The following is a 22,823-nucleotide window of genomic DNA, read 5'->3' on the forward strand; positions in this document are numbered from 1 at the left end:
AAAAAAGCTTTGAACAACTTTTGGCCAGCTTCATCTGAAGAAGATACGAGTAAGATTTAATGAAGATCCGTAAAACACCAGGAGAAATTTGAATTTATTTATTCATTTTTTAAAAGCCACTTCCATGTTCTGCATCTTCCGAAAACATATTGATATCTGAATATTGCTGAGGCTTTGACGGAAACCCCTCGCGTAGCTAATGTAAAACTGTAAAAATCACGATGACAGCAACAATTGATAATGTGTGAATCCTGTTTAATATCCTACTCGCAATACACATACACTCACACATTCAGACAAATGCACATGTATGCTGTAATTCCATTGGACTCAATGGACTCACCATTCACTCAAGAGTGTGTTAGACAAAAAAAAAAAAACTGATTTCCTCTATTCAGTGCTGAAAGTATTTAGAAGAGACCAGATCTAACACTGTGTACTGTGTGTGTGTGTGTGTGTCTCTTTAGCATGCGTTAGAGGGGAGTGCTTGCCCTTTAACCTCTGATTGGCTGTGGCGTGCGGCGCATTACAGAGAAAGGTATAATGAGTGATGGACAGCATGTGTGTGTGTGTTGGACAGCATTGCAAGTGGCTTCAGCATAGGTTACCACATATATCTTTACATACAGCCAATGACGGGTCACTAGAAGCCCTTTTCCACTGATCCCTCACTGCTTCCCACTGCCACTCAATATTTGGCTTTACAATATGTTGCCAAAATTACTATCTTAATTAAAATTAACCACAACCATATAAACCCCCTTTTATCATTCCACATCACACTGAGGCTCTGTTTACAGCTGGTATTAAGATGTGTTTTGGTCGATCGGATCACAAGTGAACTAAGGAGACACATTCCCGTTTACTGGTGTTTTAATCTGTCTCTTTTGTCCACTTTCAACCACTTCTGTCCTGATTTCTTCGAGGGTAGGGTCTATGAGCAGGAAATTGAATGGGCTTTTTCAGATCTTTCGATCGGATGGATGGAATAAGCTCACGCTATTTACATATGAACACGAGCAGAGACGATGGAAAAACACAGAGGGCCTCAGCTCTGACAGACACAAGACCAGCCGAACGCTGTGAGTGTGTGTTAGAAATCAGGAATGGTTAGAGAACATTGTGCTTGGGACAATTTTCATCTTCAAACCAAACACTGTAAAAAAAATATTGTGATTTTAACGGTAAAAGACTGTAAAACCTGTCTAACCTTACATTTAATTTAATTTTACAGTAAAATACCGTTACATTTACAGTTTTTGGAAGTGAAAAAGAACAAGTCATTGTGTAATTTACAGTGCAAAAACGTAAATTGACATTCCCAGAATTCCCTGCGTGACACTTCGCATTTGATGTTTTTTCATTGAAATAACTATGTTCTTAGTTTTTTTCTAATCAGTTATGTACATTAGGGTTTTATGTTACATCTAATGTTGTCAAATTAATGTCTATTGCATTGCATTTCATGTGTGTTACCATGATGGTGTTTACTGTTTGTGACACTGTGCACCTTCTATATATCAGTATTGTCCTCCTAAAAACTGCTTGTGATGAACTTTGATTCATCATGTGACTCTCATCTCCACTGTGATTGGTGGTTGTCAGTATATATCAAAGGTATATAACAGATATTAGTATTTCAATAGAATCGGTTTCTGAAAAAATGACACATCCGCCACGGATTCAATAGGTTGGTAATTTAACATTATTTCAGTTAATGAAATACATTCTTTTACCGTAAATTTAAAGACATTTGTATAGTGTATAGTAATTTTATAGTGTATTTTATAGTAATTATTACAATATAAACCTTTAAATTATACGGTTTTGAACTGTAAAATAGACAGTAAACTAAGTGCTGTCTCGTAAAATCTAAAATGTTGCTACCGTATAAAGTACGGTAAAGTTCTGGCAACCACAGCTGCCGTTTTTTTACAGTGAACTTGGGTCTTCAGCAGACAAAGTTAAATCCCGTCTGGCTATCGCACTTCCCACAATGTTTACGCGTTAGGTCATTAGGTGGAGAGTCTTTTATGGCTGTTCGAACACATTTGAGTTTCTACACACTATGAAAGCAATCCGGTCAAGTGCATTTTCGACTACCTCGCACTATTTTCGTCACCCAGACCCGTTTACACCTGTATTTAGCGTCACCCACTTGTGATCCGATCAATCAAAACGCTTCTTAATACCATGTGTAAACAGAGACAGAGATAAGAGCTGATGCAAACCGCAAAATAAATATTTCTTTCCGACTCCGCGTTTACCAATCAGTACTCCATACGCTAGATAATCTCCAAACGTGATCACTGCTGGAGTCCTGAATTGTTATTATTTTCGCCTATTTTTTATCAGCCCGGAATTGCCTTGGAAGGTTGTAGTGCCTTTGCTACAAAAGCTATATATTTTTTCTTTAAAATGGTTACATTTATCGTGTTTGTTATATAATTTTTTGAGATTTGAGAGAAATCAATTTACAAAATTATGTTAACTTGACTGCTTCGTCTCCACTTTAAGGAGGGCATCTTCCCCCATCTTATTTACACATTCATCTCTGGGGCCCAAAACATAAAAAACAATAAGGTAAACCTCAACAGAACATGAGGGCTAAACAAACTGGATTCCTCTGAGCAGCTTCTGGCGATGTTTAACAGGAGACGTGAGACTCAGTGTGAGGATCAGCAGTTGAGGTTGATGTCGCTGCACAGAGTGTCAGTGGAGTGTTTGTCCGTGAGACCTAATGATGAAATAAAGTTGCTGTGACGGAGACGCTTTGAATGATGTCATTACTGGAGTGTGTGTGTGTGTGTTTGCTTCCCGAAGCCCTCCGATGTGTGACAGGTCTGTTACCCAGCTGCTCCAGTGCCGTTACATTGTAAAGAGCGGCAGATAAACTGGGAGAAATGAGCAAGGGGGGAACGTGAGAAGGAGAGAGAAAAGTGATGTGAGCCCCCTGGCTTATTTTTCCTTCACTCTGTAACTACCAGCTGTGCCTCCTCGCATGATCACGAGGATCAGATCGCACATCGCACACACACGGACTAATAAAAGCTTATCAAGGCCCCTGTCCCTACACAAACTCCTCCAAACTCCAAGATGACACCGAAACACATACTGTATGGGTGGCCAGCCAAATACTTCCAATGAATGATTCAAGACAAAACCAGAATAATTCAGGCGTTCTCCGGATTCATTGGAATTCATGGGTTGTGTGAACAGTCATACAATTTGGCTCTTTTGTCAAAGCCAGTAAATCTTTCGGATCAGTCAGAGATGTGTTTTGCACAAACAAATCAAACTAGATTAGCAGAGTGCTAGGAAGACAAACACCAGGGAGTTTAATTGCTGGGAGAGTGTGTGTGTTGGGTAAACATGTATGAAAGATTAGTCTGATATTCAAACCCGTGGCTGTTTATGAACCAAAAGACATGTTTGTGAGAGCAAAACTCTTGTTTTACATCTCCTCCTGCTGGATCTTAATGGCCAGCAGTGTGTAATCGGGCGTTTATGGAGAGCTCATTACATTTAAAGTGTGTTAAGCCAAGTGTCAGACGGATTAACAGACGCTTTGCTGTTGTTTGAGGATGTTTATTAACCTTCTCTTTTAAACAGAACTTGAACATCTGGATGTATACAGGCACCAAATACCCAGCTAAACTCAGTTTGATTCTCTAAACCACAGTTGTTAGAAATGTTGTGTTATTTCATATGGACTTTATTTGGCTGATGTTCTCCCTCTTTGTCTCTGTGGCCGTGATGTTTGGCTCGCTCAGTTACCGCTGGAGGTCTCAGAAGAACCTGTGTGAGGTCAAACGTCAAGCCCCAGAGTTCGCTGCCGAACTACAACACTTCATTAAAATACACACACAGGTTTGTTATTTGAATACAAATTAAAAACACACTTCAATGCTCCATTGCTCAGTCATTGGTTTTAAATAAAGCCATTCGCTAATGCAGCCAAATATATAAAAAAATCCCTTACATTTTTACTCACCCTCATGTTGTCCCAAACAAGTGTGGGAGGGGGGGGGGGGGGACACAGTGTCCTTGTTACATATGTTACATGTAGTTAAATTATGCATAATTACATGAAACTAACCCTAAACCAAACCTGGAAGCACTTTAGGTAACACTTTATTTTGCAGTGTCCTTGTTACATAAGTAACATGTACTCACCATATAGTTATAATAGTAAATTATGCATAATTACATGCAACCAAACCCTAACCCAATAGTCAGTAATAATCATTCCTCAGTACTTAAATATATAAATACGCTGTAACAATGACACCTTAAAATAAAGTATAACCACACTGTTTATTTTACAGTCATGTTCCCCATGTACTTATTAAAGTAATTACAACTGAGTAAACTGAGTAATAACTAGGTACTAACCCCTACACCTAAACCTAAACTTAGTACTTCCTTATGTAGTACACTGTAAAATAAAGTGCAACCCCAAACCTACATGTAGTTCATTATTATTACTCAGTACTTAAATGCATAATTACACTGTAACACAGACACCTTAAAATAAAGTGCAACCAAAAAATCGTACAGGTTTGGATCAACATGAGTGTGAGTAAATAATGACAGAATGTACATTTCTGGATGAAATATCCCTTTGATTTACCCAAGGAGCTGAAATGCTTGAAGCACGTTTGTTTGTCCATATCTACATGAAACCAGTTTATCTAACAGCTGAAATTGACTCATTTACAGGAAAATAATTACATTTGAGCAGAGAACTGTACAGATATGCGCATGATGCGGTCTCCTGATCGCCATCCTGTGCATGTTTCGTTTAATTGGGTATGTAATATCCAAACACAAGACATCATTAAACAGAAAGGGACAAATTCAGACAACACATTCTCACACGGGCGCTGAGTTCAGATGATCCTGGCATTCCCAGCGACACTACACACAGGAATGGCGATGCGTGTCGCGCGGAGAGAGGAGATTCACGAGCAGTCCGTCTGAAGCCAAGCGCGCGCCCGCTCAGTCTGGATACAGAATGAAGCCAGAGAATGTACTGTATTTGTTGTTGTTGCCTCCGTGCGCCTTCCCGCCGTCGAGTTTGACATAAATCTCGTCGCCAGAGTCCAGGTGCAGCACGACACTGTTGCTCGCGTAGTCGTAGTTCTGATCGGCGTCTTGCGCGATGGCGCTCGCGCGGACCTGTTCAAATAAACGCACAATGTCATTCAGTGCCATTCAGTTCGCAGCTTATGATATAGCCTGTAGTTCAGGAGCAAAATGTGTTCTTCACTAATAAAAACATTTCATTTCGTTTGAATATGTTTAATCGCCTGTTAGGTTGCATGTATTGAGAAAGAATTAAAAAGTTAATAATAATAAAAGGTTAATAATAGTAATAATAATAATAATGTTAGAAGTAGAGTAGCCTAGCCTACTTTATGACTGAAAAATTCCCTATATCTGGTTACACTTTATTTGGTAACACTTTATTTTACAGTGTCCTTGTTATATACGTAGGCCTATTTACCATACACTCTAAAAAAAAAAAAGGTTCTATATGGCACTAAAAGTGGTTCTTCGTCGTAATCATATGGGAACCACTTTTGGTGCTATATAAGCACCATATCTTAACATGTTCTGGTTTTGGTGCTATACAGCACTTAAAAAGGTTCCCCTATGATTACGAGCCAAAAACCACTTTTTGTGCCATATATAACCTTTTTTTTAGAGTGTAGTAATAACAGTAAAGTATGCATAATTACATCCTATTAACCCTAATCCTACCATATCCCTATTTTAAGTACATGCAGTTAATTATTATTATAATTATTATTACCCAGTATTTAAAAATAAAATGACACTGTAACAAGACACCTTAAAATAAACGGTACCCCTTCTTCTTGTTGAAGTGCAATATACCAAGCAATAGTAATTAACTTAGGCTACTTACTATATAATTAGGTTTACGGTTTGGTTTAGGGTTAGTTGCATGTAACTATGCATAACTGACTGATACTACAATAATAACTACATGCAAATGTGTAACAGGGACCCTAAAATAAAGTGTTACCCTGTTTTTCTTTTATTAATCAGTGTTGATTTAACTACATCATTGTATGCATTCACTTCCCTGTTTGCAGCAACAACCAATGTTTTTATTATTAATGCCTAATATGCCTATGCGTTCGACTAATCGTTATCAAGTAATGCAAATCGTATTTTATTGTGGGATGCACAGTTGTTGAGATAGTCCCCAGAGAGCCAGTGTAATTCAGACGTTTTGCCTCCGGCAGTTAAAAATCGAAGAAGACCCATTTTGATAAATGGTTTAAAATGACAGAACATGTGTGAATACAGTCACATTCATCAAGTTTTTCAAATGCACCATCGTGCATCTGTTTGATGTTCAAACCACCAAGCGAGGCGTTCGGATAATATACCGAACACGATACACGAACATCCATATAAAACTCATTTAAAATTTGAAGTGGCGTCAATAAAGTGATAAATAATGACATAATGTTTTGTTTTATTGATATACCGTCCGATTTAGACAAAGCTGTTTTTAAAGCGACTTTTGTGTTGATCGAGAAGTGACCACATAGGTCTATGTGAAGAAAAAAAAAAAACTTTTTTTTTGAAGGCCCTCCGTTTTTTTTTCTTGACCCCATTTTTCATTGGTGACTCAAGTCTTAATTAGCCTTAATTCGCATCATGTGTTTGCTGTTTTGCTCCTGCACACGTTGTAGAAATACCTGTCCATTTTTGCAGAGGTCTGCCCACATGCTTGTCCCGTCCCCTCCGCGCATCAGCACATGATAGGTGAAGTAGTAAATCCCCGACACCTGACACGTAAACTTGCCAGTAGTGGGATCATAGTGATTTCCGACATTTGTCACTACATCGTCAAACCGGAGCACCTCGTAGCCTTCGTGAGGGTTCTTGAGACCCACGTAAAACGCGATCTTGATGTTCCCTAGCGCTGGACCAACGTCTCCTGTCTCAGTCCTCGCCGTCCCCGATGTGATGCCGGTAAATCCAGGTCTGCCCGAGTCCCCAGGTGGCCCCCTCGGGCCAGGGGGACCAGGTTCGCCAGGTGGACCCCTGGGTCCGGGTTTGCCCGGGCGGCCCGGCTCCCCTCTAGTCCCTTGAGCGAAAGATGGTGGGATGGCACTGAGGTCCTGCATCACCTCCAGCGCCGTGGCGCTCGGTTTGGGGTTGTACGGATCACAGATCATCCGGCAGGTGCCTATCATTTCGTAGTGCGCTGAAACCGCGGAGGTTTGGACCAGAAGCGGAATTGCGATGGCCAGCGCCACGATCATGACGATGCCCACGACCGCGCCAATTATTCTCTTGCTGTGGAGCACCCGGGAAGCTCGCGCTAAAAAGTCCGGCTCGTTTTTGGAGGAAATGGTGACACGCGAGCTTGGAAGTATGACAAGAAAAAAACCCTCTCTTTCCTTTAGATGTATATAAAATGCACACACTCCCCTCCGTCCCTCCTTCTTGTGACCTCTGGCAGAATAGCACCGTCTGTGCCAGAGTTGTCAGAGAAACTATTGGTCTTGGCACGCGCGCCGGAGCGGTGGAGGTTGCGCGCAGAGAGGAGACGCGCTCGCGCTGACTGACGTAGCGACGCTGTTGCAGTTTGGATGAACGATGCTGAGATGATAATCCCTCATGTAAAGCCATAAATAAATATGGAGATAATCCGAGCGTTACAAAACATATGTTCGCGTTCAACATTGGTTTTCAATCCCCTTCTCTCTATAGACATTTACTAATTAATTTTGTCGATTGGTATTCTTAACAAGTTTTAGTTTAGCTCTTGTTTTCAGATCCGAGCAAATTCAGAATTTGTGCCTAAAATGTTAGGGTAATGCGCCATAGAAGCACTAAGAAGATGAACCATAACCTAACATCTGGATTTATTGAAGTCAAACATATTTAATATCATTGAACCAACCTAAATACATTCATTTATACCAACAAAAGTAACCTTTATGGCTTAAAGACAGGTACCAAAGTGTACTATGATATATGGATATGCTAATCATTCAGTGCCATGGTATATAAAAAGTATGACTGTAACCATGGTACCACTACAATACCTTTGGAAAACATTAGCTTGATACAATGCTTTCTTAATTGTAACCATACTGCATAATGTTTCCTTCAAGAATGCATGGATACAGTCGTTTACATTATTTGTTTTGTCAATGAAGATAAAGAGCTAAAGATAATGTAGATTTTGTGTTTCTGATCTTGACTGTCGGTGTAAAAATGACACTGTACATTTCTATGGAAGAAAATGAAATGGCAGCTGAGCTTGCTATTTACTTTTTTACTAAATATAAGTCTGAACTTGAACATGGTATTTCACATTCCCTATATGCAATTATAAATATAGATATAACAGATGGAAATGAAAAAAAAATATCTAATTTGTTTTGACTGACATGGAAGGTAGGTGCAATAAATTTAAAAAAAAAAAATCTTTTTAATATAAAAATGAGCAAAATATGAAAGCATCACTGCTCGAAATGTCAGAATCCACTTAATGTGAAAGCAAAAACACACAAAAAAATAATTTTCTAGTTATTTATGCATATGTATGTCTCTCCGGTGATTTTGTCTTTCCGCTATTATCTATTTAGGATTAGCATTACTAACAAAAAAGGTACAAATAATATCAAGATATCACTATGGAACACGCAGGAAGATAATAATGCAGTAATGACTCTTGTTTAGAGATAAAGTGATCATTGTGTCAGTGAAGATGACCTTGAGTGTTTCACAGGTGCATCATCAGAAGAGAGAGTAAACAGAAGCAGTGATGAGAGGAGGAGTGTTTTACTCCAGGCTTGATCTAAAACTTGTTCCCTCGTACAAGTGAAGAACGTGTGAGATATGACATGTAGAGAGAGAGAGCCCTTTGCTATGGCTGTGTTTGTCTCTTTGTGTGTGTGTGTGTGTGTGTGTGTGTGTGTGTGTGTGTGTGTGTGTGTGTAGTTTAAACTTATCTGCTCACTGGGCCGCTGGATGTGAATCTGACTGCTGTGACTCAGGGTTGTGTGTGTGACAGAGACCACAACCATGAATAAACTGGCACACACACATTCTCTCTCTCTTCGCACACACGGCCATGAATATATTAGCCACATCCACTCATAAATAAACCTGTGCTCTCTCTCACACACACACACACACACACACACACACACACACACACACACACACACACACACACACACACACACACACACACACACACACACACACACACACACAGCGCAGACATTTGTGTTCCGTCACCAATCACTCAAAGTGTTCAAAGAGGCACAGTCTGGTGCATGACTTAAATGAGAAGGAAAACAGGGGAGTGGGGTAAGATGAGCCTGTGGGTAAATTAGGCCACCTCCTGTACACTCTAAAAAGAAATGACCACAACTTAAATGAATGGCTGCAACTTGCATAAATTCTCCTTTATTGATTTATTTAAACCTTTTCATCTGCAAGCATTACTGTAAGTTCCTTTGACATAATAATGTTAATCATTTCATCAACTGAATATTGTGTGTAATTGATACTATTGAATACACTGACCATATGTGACCCAGGACCACAAAACCAGGCATAAGTGTACATTTTTTGAAATTGAGATGTATACATCATCTGAATAAATAAGCTTGCCATTGGTGTATACATTTTTATGAAAGGACAATATTTGGCAGAGATACGACTATTTGAAAATCTGGAACCTGAGGGTGCAAAAAAATCTAAATATTGATAAAATCTCCTTTAAAGTTGTCCAAATGAAGTCCTTAGCCATGCATATTACTACTAATAATACATTTCTGATATGTTTATGGTAGGAAATGATCTTCATGGAACATGATCTTAATATCCTAGTGATTTTTGGCATAAAAGAAAAATCGATAATTTTGACCCATAAAATGTATTGTTGGCTATTGCCACAAATATACCCGTGACACGCATGACTGGTTTTGTGGTCCAGGGTCACATATGAGCAATCATTGTGCAACCGGTGACAGGTGATATTTAATTTACATGCTAAATAAGTTACATTTAGACCACATTTACTATGCTAGCAGTTCATTTGAACTGAAATCGATCAGATTAATCAGTTCCTGGGCGACCACACAAATATATTGGCATTTTTAATTAGTTGGAGCAATCAACATAAAAATGTTATGTTTATACTACAAATGATTAAGTTCCTTTAAACTATCCTAAAAATTTAACTCAATGTAGTTTGTTGGTTGAACATCATTTCAATAGAAGTCAACTCAAAATTTATGCAAACTGTTGTTTTAATGGCTGGTGTTGCATAATTCTTGTTGAGCCAAAAGATTTGTTTCTAAAGTGTAGCTAAGAAACTGTAGGTAACACTGTAGTTTAGAGTCCAATTCTCACTATTAACTAGTTGATTATTATCATGCATATTACTAGGATATTGGCAGGTTATTAGTACTTATAAAGCACATATTAATGCCTTATTCTGCATGACCATATTCTACATCCCATAATCCTACCCAATACCTAAACTTAAAAACTACCTTACTAACTATTAATAAGCAGTAGTTAGGAGTTTGTAGGGGCAAAAGTGAAGTTACTAAACGTAATTTCGGGAGGAAGTACGCCCATCTAATCTTCCAATTAATACCAAGGTATAAAGCCAGCAGCTTACCTCTTCCCGTTGTTAATTCTTGCAGCATCCCTCCTTCTCCACGGCTCCTCCCTTTTGAACAATTTTGCCTGTTATAGGGGGGCAATCGGAGCTCGGGTAGAATATCCTCTCCGAGCCCCTCTATAGCAGACAGCAAGCCAAATCCGTTTACCACTTTTACCAAGATTATATGGGCACACGAACTCGTGAAGTCATAGTTAATAGTGAGAATTGGACCCTAATCTAAAGTGTGACCAAACTATAGATTGTAGAATTATTTTTTTTATATGACCAAATATTCAGGAAGTTGCCACCATTTCTAACTGCTCGCAATTAAAAGAAACAGATATCTGCTAAAACAGTTTTTTTTGCACGTCAGTGTAAATTGTATACATAATGAAGTTGATGTCAAAAGCTAATGTAGATGGAAAAAAAAACAAAAAACAATACCATACATGTTAATGTTTTCCTATGAAATAAATGAAATCACACCAAGCTAAGGAATGGGTATGAGACACAAGCTTAAACCTTAGACACAGTTCTGGATTGGTGGCTGTGGGGCAAATGAAACAAGACGACAGTTCCTCATTTAGAAAAGCTACAGTATAAACACACTTTCATAATTTTAACTGAACAGTTTTCATAATAGCAACAAGCTATGAATTCCGATTTAATGAATCTCAATTGAATGGTGAATATGCAGTATGGTGATTATGTTTTAAAAATTCATATCTAATTCATAGTGACTTTTTCATACAGTTAGATGTATAATTTTCACCTCTGTGTTATTGCATAGAGGCAAACCCAAGTAAACCCTCATCACCCTCATCTCATCTTACCCTACAGTGCTCTATAAAAATATCAGTTGAATTTAGACTGGCCTGAAATTCAGCAGGATATGAAGCCGTTTTCTGCTTAAACCTGGGTGTTTTACAGGTGTTTTTGTGATGCAGAGCTGTAGTGAATCAGCACTGACTCCAGCTCTGCCACAAACAGGCCTAATTATGTCAAAAGTACTTGTGCATGTTTGGCCATATGTGTTTTGAGTGCAGATGAGACCTAGTCTCTGTTTTTACGATACTGCCTCCTCTATACAAGCTCAGAGAGATGGAGACAGTAACAAATACAGAGAGAGAATGATTGTATTTGTGTGTGAGAGAGATTTTTGGTTTTGTATGTCATAATGAGTCATAATGTTTTCATGCTGTTGTCATTTGCACTGCCTTTCACACACTTTAAAATGACATACTCTCTTAAATCTGACTGTGCAAAGATATATTAATTCACTAAAGTTTTATGGAATTTTATGCGACTTTAAAGGAATTCCACACCCAAAAATCAGAGTTCTTTCATCGTTTACTCAACCTCCTGCCGTCCCAAATGTACTTTATGCCTTTCTTTCTTCAGACGAACACAAACAAAGATTTGAAGAAAAATTATCAGTTTCAGTGAACCCATATATAGTATCTAGTAACCCAAAAGTTGACACAAAGTGACACAAGGTAATCCATATAGAGTTGATGAATCAGTGTCCTCTGAAGTGAAACGATAGGTGAGAGAAAAAAACTAATATTGTAATAATAATAATAATAATAATAATAATAATAATAATAATAATAATAAAACAAGTGTGTTGTGAAACAGTCCACTATGCTTCTGCATCACTTCTCGCACAAGTAAAAAAAAAAGATTGTGTCCTGAAAATAAAAGAAATGTCCTTCTTTGTACGTGGTCTGGGGCAGTTGCGTACAGCTTCAACCTTGTCCATCTGAGGTCTCACTTTGCCGTTTCCTAGCTGGAATCCCAGGTATCGGGTTTCTTGCCTTGCCCACTCACACTTAGATATGTTTAGTGTCAGTCCCGCTTCACTGATTTTGCTCAGTGCAAATGTTCAAGATGATCATCCCTGGTGTTACTATAGATGATCACATCATCCAAGTAAGTGGCACAGCAGTCCTCACACTCTTGGAGAGTGTGGTCCATAAGCCTTTGAAATGTCGCCAGAGCCCTGTGTAACCCAAATGGCATTGTTGTGAACTGAAAGAGTCCTATAAGTGTACTGAATGCAGTGTATTCCCTGGACTTCTTCTTCTTCTCTTCTATGCCAATATCCCTTCCAGAGATCTAAGGTTGTGATGTACCTGGCTCTTTCAATCCTTTCCACCAGCTCATTGATTCTGGGCATTGGATACGCATCAAACTTAGAGACAGAATTAGCTTTCTGAAGTCCAGGCACAGCCTTAGTGAACCATCTTTCTTAGGGACCAGGACAATCAGACTACTCCACACACTGGTTGATGGTTCTCTCATCAATTGAATCTCCTTTTTCAGTAGGGTGACCAGGCTCTCTGGTACACTTTACTTTACATGACTTGGTTGTCATCTCCCTCATCTTCTGTGGCCACCTTGCATGCTATCAAGGCCCTCTTCCCCTCAGGCATTTTCTCGTGCCATTCCTTGATGAGATTGACATGATAGACTTGACTTTACTTCCCTTTGTCTGGGTGGTGAATTTCGTACATGACTGATCCGATCTTCCTGAGGATGGTTTAGGGGCCCTGCCATTTTGCCAACAACTTGATTGTAGAAAACGGCAGCAGCAGTAACACCTTCTGTCTAGGCTGGTATTCTCTTTGTCTGGCATACTGATCATACCACCGAGGCACTTCACGGTATGCAAAGAGTAGGAAAGGCAACCATTTATCCCAGTCCTTACCAGTGTCACTGACAAAATTTCTTAGCATGTTCTTTAGTGTTTGATTAAAACTTTCCACAAGTCCATCAGTCTGCAAGTGATATGGGCTGGTCTAAATGGGGTTAATGCCAAACTATTGGTGGAGTAGGTCTCCTTGGTCAGTAATGATCTCATCTGGAATGCTAACCCTGGAAAAGAACTGAACAAGTTCAGTGATTATTTTGGCAGTGGTGAAGGCTTCAGGATACCGGGTCACTTAGTCACAGATAATTAGAATGTATTGGTTGCCTGTACTGCTTATTTCCATTATACCCATGTCAATCCTCTTGAACGGAGTGGAGATCACTGGTAATGGATACAGTGGAGCTCGGGCCGACCTGCAAACAGCACTTGTTTTCTGACAGACAGGGCATGTGGAACAGTATGTACGTACATCTGTGTACATGGATGGCTATGGGGCGATGCCTAGGGTTGAACAGACGCTTGCGAGCTAGTGGGTAAAGTGTATACAGCTGCAACCCCCTCGCTACCATCCAGGTCCCTCAGCAGATCAGTCTGGTATGCCTGCAGTATAGACACAGTGTGCAGACATGTGCCAGCCTGACCTGCTACTGTATACGCTTCCACTAGTGTAGAAGATGTCTTTAAAAGCTTAGTGGGCAGTTTCAGGGCCTTCAAGGACGATGCTGAACTAGGGGACAGATAGCTCGCAAGCATCTGTTAAACCCTAGGCATCGCCCCATAGCCATATTCTTTCAACCCCCTAATATCTGAATACACATGCATTTGGGGGCTGAAAAGACGGGATGAATACGGCTTATTCCAAAATCTTGATAACTCATTGGGAAGATTGGGAAAGAATGGAAGGCCCCGTGGTGGAGGTGTAGTGCTTGATGACAAAAAGCCCTCGTCCAGTCTGCTTTTCGGACGAGCGCTCCCCGGCAAGTCAATGGTCAACTTTGAGTTATCACCTCCACCAATTCATAGGCAGGAGGGAGAGGTGGTGAATCCTCTTCCCCACTTCGATGCTCAGCACATCCACCTCCTCTCAGCTAGACAGCTGAAACACCTGACTACCTTCTCGGGTGGAAGAAGCCACATCGAGGGCTTCCGGTCCCTGAGAGAGAGCACTGGATCCCCTGGGTAAAGGCAGGGGCAGCGCCTGTCTCTAATCCCTCCGACAGATCCATCGACAAAACCCATGATTGCAGCTTCCATGCTGCCTCGGCAGCAGTGGGATCAGAACCGTGAGGAATGCTAACCTGAACACTTTCCTCAAAAAGTGACAGGCGAGAGCGGAGCATGCGAAGTGACAGCCTCTCACAATGCCCACAGTCAGCTGACAGAGCATGATCCGCACCCAAACACTTCCCCACCCGTAATGAAAGGAGGGCAGGAAGAAGCACACGATATTGCCATTGGATTAGTTGGATTAGGTGCGTGCTTCAGAGGCAATCATGTAGGGGCGTTCACAAAGCATCATTGACGCAGTGCAAGTTCCCTCAAAAGGGAACTTGAGGGCCACACAAACCAAATAAATAAAGTTTTGGAGATGCACAATCCCACAGCCGAGGAGGACTTGTCAGATGTGTGGGCTGTTATAAAGGGCAACAAAGTACTGACTGGATGTGGAAACAAAACCACAGAAATGGATTCTGTTGATGGGGTTGATTAATGCCTCCATCTGGATTACCCCAAAAGCCTTCAAATACACTTTTGATGCATTCCAGAAACTTGTTTGGGAACTTGACACAGCAAAACCACTCAAAAAGGTTTAAAGCCTCAAGTCCAAATTAATGGAATGAGCTGTTGTACTGCCACAGACTGTTTCATCTCATTTATTTTTCAATTAAAAGTTTTGAAGAAGTTGTTAGTGATTTAGACATGATTCCTATTTTCGGGGCAAATTCTATTTTTCCCTAATTTTCGGTTTCACTTTCAAGGTGTGGACTTGCACAGTTTACAGACTCAAGGATGCAGTCCATGCCTGCTGTGAAACTGGGCGAGTGCATAATGTGGATGTGTGAACACAGAGAGATTTTTTATGTCCGCTCTGATTTTCGCACCAAATTAATCACCAGCTTTGAGTTCCCGCAGTGGGTTATTACATCAAAGATCATGATTAATAATAGTCTGAGACCATAATCAGAATGACCGCATAAATGCAACTTGGTCAACACAGTGGTCTTTGTCTGTTTTAGAAGTTTTAAGAATTTGTTAGTGATTTGTTGTGCCACTTGAAATTAATGGAATGAGCTGTTGTACTGTTTCATCTAACGAAGACCTGTTTATTTTTTAATTAGACATTTTTTAGAAGTTGTTAGTGATTTGTGACACTTGAAATTAAATGTACAAGGGTTCTTTTGTACCTTTATGCATTTTGGGGATATCTTACCCAAAAATGTAAATTATGTAATAATTTATTCACCCCTTATGTTGTTCAAACCATGTATGGTTTCTTTAACCTGTTTCTTTGTACTGTCGATATTTTAAAGAATGTTGGTAACCAAACAGTTGATGGGAGCCATTGAATACTAAAGTATTTTACGCCTATACTATGGAAGTCCATGGCTATACCGTCAGCTGTTTGATTGCCAATGTTCTTCTCAATATCTTATTTTGTGTTCAACCGTACAAAGACACTCATGCAGGTTTGGAACAACTTAAGGGTGAGTGATGACAAAATGTATTTTCCTTTCGATCTTTCCCTTTAATTAGTGTTTAAAAAAAAGGAACTGTTTTTATCCACAGTATTTGGTCAATAAAGAGTAATAGATGAAATATCCTGTTTCTGGCCTTTTTTAGGTAAATTTAACCATCTCTGAATAAGTAATGTTGAATTATTTCTATTGGCTTATTATTATTAATAATGATAATAAATACTATTATTATTAATTATAGTAGATGAACTGTTTTCTGCTAATAATAGAGTTATTATTACTATTATCAAAGTAATTAGCTGTGTAATGTATTGAGAAATATTTGGTAGATTTGACCTAATTTCGTTTAGTATATAATAGCTGTTAAATTCAGGTACTCTTTATTAAAAAATATAGGATGAAATCTACCCAAACAAATTGAGTGCAAATTGTTACCTCAGTTGAATCGAATAGATTCTGTAGGTTTATTTTTACAGTGTGGCAAGATATTGTCAAGGCTTTAATCAGCAGAGGAATTAATAAAAAATACCCAGACATGATTTAAGCAGTGCTAAATAATCTTCACAGAGAAAAAAGGGGAGATGTGTCTGCTTTCTGAGGCCCCGTCCACACGAAGCCAGAGCTTTCCCTATCCAATCTTTTTTCCCCCCTCGTTTTAAGAAATATCTGCGTACACACGAGAGCTATAAAAACGACTCAAAACGATGTAGTATACATACCAGGCCAGTATGTGGCGCTGTAATTCTGCCTTAGAAATACACTAAAAACAGAGAAGAAGAGTTATGGCTAGAAGGGGTACAGCAATGGTAGGCGGTGAGGCAAAATCTCACAATAAAATAACAGTAAATACATGTGCTACTTACCAGATGTGTTTTATTAACGCCAACACCCTAAACCTACCCTTACAATAATGCAAATACAGTCATTAAATGACACAATATTGATGTGTGCATGCCCAGTGCCCATAGTTGTATCCCTTTCTATCCTTTCCTGCGCGGGACGTGGTGTGATGACATCACCATTTCACAAAATATACGGATTGGCTGCACACGCAAGGGTGTCGTTTCCAGATTTATCCACTCTGGGACCCGGTTTAAAAAAAGATCAGATTCATGCTCCCAAAACGCCGGATCCGTGTAGCAGATTTAAGCAGATTTAACACTGCATGTGCCTTTGATCTCTGAAACATGCATTGATTAAACCATTGTAAGCATCTTTTAACTAAAACTTAAGCTAAAGAGGCAACTTTAGAAAGTACTTTCTTTGGCACAATCAACAAAACTATTTGGATAATTAACTAAAAAAAACAGTAGGCCTACATATAATAGTATACGTCAAAGTTAGTTTAAAATAACAAGTGACAATTTCAAGCTTGTTCCATGACTCTATTGAATGATTACCTCATGTTCTATACAACGTAAACATTTTATTCTTGGTATACAACAAACTTTACAAGCATTAACACAAAAAAAAATACTTACTTTGAATGTAAGTTTGCAGACTTGTTAGCAGTTAAGGAATAATTTCGAGCTGCAATATTGCATAAAAAACAAACAACACTTTGATTTCATGGTGACTTTAACTTGTCATAAAAAGTGAGACTATGTGTATATGTGAACATAATATGTTAAGTATCTGTTCTTGGAAGAAGTAGCAATTACACTGATGCTAAATACCGCCACCTGCTGTCAGTCGCTCGCCACTGAAAATCACATCAAGGGAAATTCACATTCACTGTTCATGTTCATATTCTCTGTCTAACAGATGTATTTCGTGAATGATCTATGTAATGACCTCTGTATTAAATTTTATGTTTTTGCCCATTCTGGATGAAGAATGTATTATTGTATTTAGTATTAAAAGCTGCTTTAATCAGATTTGATATCAAGCTTACCTGTACAAAGGCAGAGAATGAAAACTGTCAGACAATAATACACTTCTACATACTGACAGACAACAAAAACTACATCATCTGCCTGCACACACACACACACACACACACACACACACACACACACGTATGTGCGTTTAAATGTCAATGTGCCGATAGCGGTGAATGTCTCCTGCTCAGAGGTGTCAAAAGTATTCGCATTCATTACTCAGGTAGAAGTATAGATACTGGGGTTTAAAAAGACTTCTGTAGAAGTTGAAGTATCAACTCAAGCTTTTTACTCAAGTAAAAGTGTAAAAGTAACTGGTTTCAAAACTACTTAAAGTATAAAAGTAAAAGTAATGTAAGGGGAAAAAATGCCATTAAAGGGGTAGTTCACCCAAAAATTAAAATTCTGTCATAATTTACTCAAATTGTTCCAAACCTGTATGAGTTTCTTTGTTCTGAAGATTGAAGAATTTTTGTAACAAGCAGATTATATGCAACCATTGACTGCCATAGCATTTTCCCCCTACTATGGCAGTCAATGGTTGCTCTATCTGCTTGGTTACAAACATTCTTTAAAATATCTTCAGAACAAAAACTCATACAGGTTTGGAACAACTTGAGGGTGAGTAAATGATGACAGAATTTTCGTTTTTGGGTGAAGTATCCCTTTAAGGACAAAAGATTAGGCCGCGCCACAGTGCATACCCCACCTCCTCAAAAAAACATTTTTCTGAAGGCCATAATGACTATAATGTTATATTAAAAAGTTAATGTTGAACATTTTTAGATGCACTTGGCAACGCGTTTCAGCCGCATATATTCCCATTGAAAATGAACGCATTTTAGGACAATGCAAATACATTAAAGAACCATATTGTGTACTACTGAGCATTAACGTGTTTCATGGAGTGGAAGATTTGATGACTAGTTGCCTATAAATATTGTAAAGGTGCAAAAAGTCAAAATTCAGAGGCATGTTATCAATAACCATTTTTTGAATGTGTGATCAGTGTGGCCAGATTGGGTCAACAATTTCCAGCCCAAAAACCTCACCAAATGTACATTTATATTTTTTTTTTAAAAATGGTTATTGATAACATGCCTGGTTATTGATAACAAGTTTGCACCTCTTACAATACTTATAGGCAACTAGTCACTCCAAGAAAAAAACCCCCAAAACTTTAACTGCCAAAATAATGTGATATTATTTGATTGCCATACCAATCAATGTTGATAAGTAAGTTACCATTTTATCTCCTTAAAGCATAACATTGATGATTAAAAAAAAAAAAAAATTCCCAGTAAAACGGTTCAAAATGACTATATGTCCAGGTAGAAACTGTCAAAACCGCAATCCCTTAGAAAAACACAAGATTTTCAATGTCAACAGTAAGAAGCGCAAAAAGTGCCCAATATAGAGATTGGAAAAAGCAATGTAATTAACAGGCATTTCACACGTTAATGCACACACCAATGTCAAAATGCGTAATTAATTTATACTGTACAATAATCCGTCAACAAATACATAACAACAATGCGCATACCCTTGTGTTGCACTTTGCTTTGACAAAACTACAGTATGTCTTTCGTGAAGTACATGGCACATGCACATTTAGCACAGTCAAAACGGATTAGTCGTTGATTTTAACATCTTTCAGCATCTGTCGGGGTTGCTAGTTGCAGATGTCCTAAGTGTGTGTATGATGATGGACAGGAGTCACGGTTATATTTATAAAGAGTCTTCGAGTCACAGGTGTAATTCACGTTTGAGAGTTGAGTCACTCTCCCACTCTTTACTGTAGATACAACTTACTGTGTATTTATGCCACTGGCATAGCGATCACTGATTCACTGGAATGTACAGCTACGACGAGTCATCGCGCTAAAAACCCGGCTAAAGTCATGAATGAGGCTGAGCACGTCTGCCTGCTGATCGCTGATTGGCTGAAAGTACGTGCTCGTCGGCGAGAACCCGCCCTATCTGGTAACATGGTGTGTGATTTGTGCAGGTGCAGGCGTGATTGATAGCCTACAACCCAATAGGGTGTCGGAATGGTTTGTGTTTATCCTTCTCATCCAACCACAATCAAATTCACTCTGTCCGGATGGCGCGATTTATCTGGATAGTTTTTTTTATTTTATGACAAGCCGGAATGAAAACATGCCGAGATAGGAGTAACGAGGCTATTTTTAAAATGTAAGGAGTAGAAAGTACAGATAATTGCTTGAAAATGTAAGGAGTAGAAGTAAAAAGTAGGCTGAAAAATAATTACTCCAGTAAAGTATAGATACTCAAAATTTCTACTTAAGTAAGGTAACGAAGTATTTGTACTTCGTTACTTGACACCTCTGCTCCTGCTCAGGACTATAGTTTGCAGTGAACCCTGCATACATTAACAGCCCCTGAGGTCATACACACACTTAAAATACTAGCTTTGCCCTTTATGCGCGCACACATAAATACACACACATATATTCATACATTCACATACAGTGAAGGGGGTCAAGTAATGGTCAAGTACAGTCTAAGACAAGACTGACCTGTAATTCTATAATGAGTGTCTCACTCACAAACTTATTAATATAGAAAACAAGCTGCTACATCATACGCTTTGTTATATAATTCAGATTGAATATTGTAGTGTACTTCAAATCTTAAAAGTATATTTGGTTACACTTTATTTTAATGTGTCCTTACATTGTAATTATACATTTAAGTACTGAGTAATATTAATTAACTACATGTACTTACTATAGGGTTAGAGCTTAGGTTATTTGCATGTACTTATACATAATTTACTACAAAGTACATGTAACATGTGTAACGGACACTGTAAAATTAATACTTTATCATTGACCAATGTTTTAGAGGGCTCTTAAAAGTGTGCAAAGAAACTTAAGCAAAATCCCTGAGTGCCACTCTTCATCAAGATATAGTTGAGTAGTACGATATCCAAATTCAAGAGTCTTTTGAACTTTGGGAAGCTGGAAATTCCTACATTAGGTGTCCAGTTATCAGCCAGTTGTCTTATATCCTGTGTGCATTCGTCCATTACTGCAAACGTATGGAGCTTCTTTCTCATATTTTTATTTTGCCATTGTCATTTTTATGTGAAAGTCTGCAGTGGTTGAATGTGCAGTTGGTGTGAAGCGCTACCAGGGGTCATATAGGCCATGTTAAAGTGGAGCTGGGGGGAGGAACTGCTCCCAAACTGTCGAACTGACCCAAACTCCCAGCAGCATCTCTACTTTGTGCGTGTTGAAGGGGGATGCTGGACTGGAGGCAGGCATCACCCCTGGCAAGAGTCTTTCCTAAAACACACACACACACGCACAGTCAAGTAAACTGTACTGAGCTGATAACCAAGAAATTTACACATTGCTTGACAGTTTACGGAGCCCCTTGAGGGATGTGGTGGTGGAAAAAATATGAGATGGGGAGGAAAAATATATATTTCAAAACTTTCGCGATTGCTGGCAAAACTTTTGCTCTTCCTCAAGAAACATTCCGTTTGTGAGGTTTGCGAGCCAACACAAAGTTTCTGGAGAGCGCAAACATTTGTGAGAGCATACATTTTCCTCCCATCTCACATTTTTTTCCTTCACCATGTCCCTTTAGGACCTCATAACATGGTTTATTAGAGAGCACACATATATTTGTTGATCAGTACTTATTAGGAGCCAAGCACCAAAGGTTTGTGATCGTTGCCGTTCGACTTCGTCTTCTTTGGAAGTCTATGGCAGCCCATAGAACCATATGAAATTTGGCACACTAATAGAAGACAGTCCCAACATTAACTACAGCAAATTTGGTGTCTCTATAGCAAACTCTCTAGCGCCACCACTTGTCCAAAGTTTCACTCATTTTTACGCTAATTTGAACTCCTGCTAGATGGTTGCTCCAATTTTCATGAAAATCAAATCAGATCATCTTCAGACTATGCTGGCAAAAATATATCAAAAGCTTTTTGATAAACCCAACCATTCTCGAATAATGCACAAACAAATTCGAAGAAGAGCATGCCAAATTGGACGTGAGGCGTCCCCTCATGTGAACATGTCATGTTGAACGCATCTGACCAAACTTACATGTCATCACAAACATGACCTGAGGCTGCATTTCGGCACAACACCTCCTACTGGTCTGGATATTGCAAAAATGGCTATTTTTTCTTATGACTTCTGAACCGTTTGCCCAACAGTAGTTGTTAGATTTGGGGAGGCATGCAGTGTTGAACGATATCCAATTTTGATACCCATATCTGCTATTTTTGAATTTGAGTAAAATGCTGTTTTTTATAAATGCGTTAGCGCATCATTACGAAACTCGGTATGGGTCATCAGCACAATGCCCTGAAGGAGCCTGAGAAGGTTCGAGCCAGCGTCACCTAGTGGTATAATCAAATATTCACATGCCTATAACTTTTTTTGGTTGACTTATTTCATGGGAAAAAAGTCGGGAATCGTCTCCTTAGGTTCCTGAATTCTTGCCGAGTCCAACAATACTAAACATGCTAGGTTTCACCTTGCGATTTGTGCAATATCTGCAATAAACCGTTGGTCCGATCGAGAAGAAACCCACTGTAGGAAAATCGAAATCCTTGCAGGTTGACTAAAAACATATGGCAAAATGTCAAAATTTTGATAGTTAGTGGCCAATTTATTTTTATTTTTATATGCTCATACATACAAATGTCTGTAACTCCTAAACTAAATGAGATATTTTCACCAAATTTGACAAGCTTATGTATGGGGGCACTCTGATGACAAAAAGTGGTGGGACTACGCCACTTGGTGGCTCTATAATTAAACTTAACATAAAAATGTGCTCTATACAACTCAACGTATGTATGGGTTTTAAACCTTTTTACTTACAGTTGTCTCCAAATGTCCAAATAGTAATTTTTGCTGTTG

General features: G+C 38.9%; 1 protein-coding gene across 1 annotated transcript; it reads right to left on the reverse strand.

Moving 5' to 3' along the window:
• Window positions 1–3,580: 3,580 nt before the first annotated feature.
• On the reverse strand, window positions 3,581–7,532 carry c1ql2 (complement component 1, q subcomponent-like 2). Its single transcript, XM_079822083.1, has 2 exons — window positions 6,738–7,532; window positions 3,581–5,181 (listed from the first exon to the last, which is right to left on the reverse strand). Exons 1-2 carry the CDS (start codon window positions 7,305–7,307, stop codon window positions 5,002–5,004), a joined length of 750 nt encoding a protein of 249 aa, XP_079678209.1. The 5' UTR covers window positions 7,308–7,532; the 3' UTR covers window positions 3,581–5,001.
• Between the last annotated feature and the right edge of the window lie 15,291 nt (window positions 7,533–22,823).

The sequence above is a fragment of the Gobio gobio genome (assembly GCF_949357685.1).
Source record: "Gobio gobio genome assembly, chromosome: 7".
Classification (NCBI taxonomy): Eukaryota; Metazoa; Chordata; class Actinopteri; order Cypriniformes; family Gobionidae; genus Gobio; species Gobio gobio.